The 2,500-nt window shown below is 41.8% G+C and overlaps 1 protein-coding gene across 1 annotated transcript in view; it reads left to right on the top strand.

Annotated features, from left to right (window-relative positions):
- rassf3 (Ras association domain family member 3) overlaps positions 1 to 2,500 on the top strand; it is a 74,151-nt gene that overhangs the window by 14,819 nt on the left and 56,832 nt on the right. The window contains exon 2 of the mRNA XM_080850864.1: positions 1,853 to 1,986. Coding sequence (XP_080706990.1) covers positions 1,853 to 1,986 — 134 coding nt within the window. The remainder of the gene's footprint in view (positions 1 to 1,852; positions 1,987 to 2,500) is intronic.

Raw genomic sequence — 2,500 nt, 5'->3', positions numbered from 1 at the left:
AGCAGACAGCACACAGTATGTGTGTGTGTGTGTGTGTGTGAGTGAGTGTGTGTGTTTCTGTATGTTCTGTATGTTTCTGTATGAAAATTTCAGACAATCTGTGTATATGTGATTCTATCGCTTATGCTCACTGAAATCTGTGTGTGTGTATGTATATGTGTGTGTGTGTATGTATATGTGTGTGTGTGTGTGTGTGTGTGTGTGTGTGTGTGTGCGAGTGTGTGTGTGTGTCCGTTTTTAGAGTGATTTTTTTGTGTTTGCAGCCTTGGTGGTGTGTGCATATAGCAATCAGTTTGTATGCAGATCTGCCAAACCCTGCTTCTATATGGGCACATTAGCATCCTATCGCTACTGATGCGCTAGCCTGTAAGTGATTCTGCTGGACTAAAGGCCTGCTCTCTTTCTTTCTATCTCTCTCTGCCTCTCTCTCTCTCTCTCTCTCTCTACATGAATCATGTGGAGTGGGCTATTGGACATGAGCCAGGCCGAGAGAAACCGCATATCGGCACCACTCTTGGTTTCTTCCATAATGGCATTCAGAGACATATTCAGATTATTCTTTGAGACATTCTGAGGAGACTCTGGACAAGTATCGTAGAACTTTATCTCCTTCCTGATGGGAAGAACCACTGTCCATTGTGTTCTTTCATTGAATACACATTTTTCTGGAATATAAAAACGTTTAATTTGGTTTCTAGTACTAATTCTACCTGCAGATTTCTGTTGTATTCTGAGGTCTTTATTCTAGAAAATGTTTTCCTTACTGAGGTACAGAACCCCTTCACTCTATCAGTTGTTGTCTCCATGGTTTCCTACTAAGAAGTTTAGCCTTGAGGTTTCTGGAACCGTCTCTCCCAGTAAGGGGACAGAGCTTGGCAAGCCCCTGTATTTTGTCAGCGGTTCTCATTTCTGTTTCGCTAGTAAGTGAACGTGTGTTTTACACTTGATGGTCACAAGAGCTAGATCCGTTATTAGATGTCTGTTGAGCTAACCTCACACAATGTCACACGTGTCACATAAGACAAACATTGACTTTATTTCCTGTTTCCTATTTCTTCTGCTGAAAGAGTAGAGCAGAGAAAGAGGTTTTCTTTGACTGTGAGCTTGTGTTATCTCAGGTCTCTACAGCATTTGCATGGGCTTCTTTGGCTGTTTCCTCATTTGCAAATTGGCAACGTCCTGCTTGTCATCCAGAATTGCTAGAACATTTACAGTCGTTAGCAAATACTGTAGTAGAGGATAGGGACAGTGTATCTTGGTTTTCGTGAGCTTCATTCACCTTCATTAGTCCTGGGGCTCAGCTGTCCACATATACCTGTATGCAGTTAAGTGCAGTTAAAGTTTGTTGTGTGATAACCAACATATCTATTGTCAACAATAAATAATAAGAATCAATGATGATAATCAGTCAATTATAATATAATAAAGTATTTTATTAAGTCTTGATTGGTTAACTTTATGAGTCTTCATGAGTTTGGTGTATCGGGGTAAAGCAGATATATAGAGCAACTGCCTGCCTGCCACTGCATGCGTACACCATGAACACATGCAAATGAACTGGGGAGCTGCAACAAACAAAACAACACAGATCCACAGAATGAACTCGAACGGACTTGGCACACCAGGATTTGGCATGACTAAACAACAAAGTCCACCCCCCCCCCCCCCCCCCCAAAAGAGCGTTTAGCTAAATACATTTATTTTGATTATGAAATGCTAGAGGACATAGTTTGTGTCAGATATGAAGGTTGAATAGGTTAATGTTCAAGCTATGAAATAAAACGACTCTCTCTCTTTCTTTCTCACTCTCTCTGTCTGTGTCTTGCTCTCTCTCCCCCCCTGTCTGTCTCAGGCTGTAAGTACACGTGCCATCCACAGTGTCGGGACAGAGTGTCTCTGGACTGTCACCAGAATGGACCCGCCACTGATGGTCCTCACAGTCCCCTCTCTCAGGAACATGTCAACAACAACCAGGATACACACGCCGTGAGTGCCCTCTTTCACGTCTGTGTGTGTGTGTGTGTGTGTGTGTGTGTGTGTGTGTGTCTGTGTCTGTGTCTGTGTCTGTGTCTGTTTCTGTGTCTGTGTCTGTGTCTGTGTCTGTGTCTGTGTTTGTGTGTGAGGGTCAACAACTTTTGCTTATAAATGTAATCATTGATAGGAAGCCAAGTTCACTCTATTTAATCATTCAACTTACCAGTTGTTGTGCTTAATTGCCATAAGTTGTGCCTTAAATACTATCAGATGCAGCTTGATTGTATGAAAGAGGTGTGTGCTCTTGTACAGGTAGAGTACAGCACAGTCCTGCAAAGTGATTCTTGACTTCTTGAGGTTTTATACATAAGGCCACTAGAGGGCGCTATTTGTTAAGAGCAGATTCACTAATAATAATCAAAAACACTGAAATCTTGAGCGTCTTGGTTTGGCTGTGGATGATTGAGTATGAGTTTGAACGCGATATATGTGTCTGAACATGATTGTGTATTCATGTGTTTTTAAT

The sequence above is a fragment of the Sprattus sprattus genome (genome assembly GCF_963457725.1).
Source record: "Sprattus sprattus genome assembly, chromosome: 14".
In the NCBI taxonomy this organism is placed as follows: Eukaryota; Metazoa; Chordata; class Actinopteri; order Clupeiformes; family Clupeidae; genus Sprattus; species Sprattus sprattus.
The sequence above is the reverse complement of the archived record's forward strand: the minus strand, read 5'-3'. Positions and strand labels throughout refer to the sequence as shown.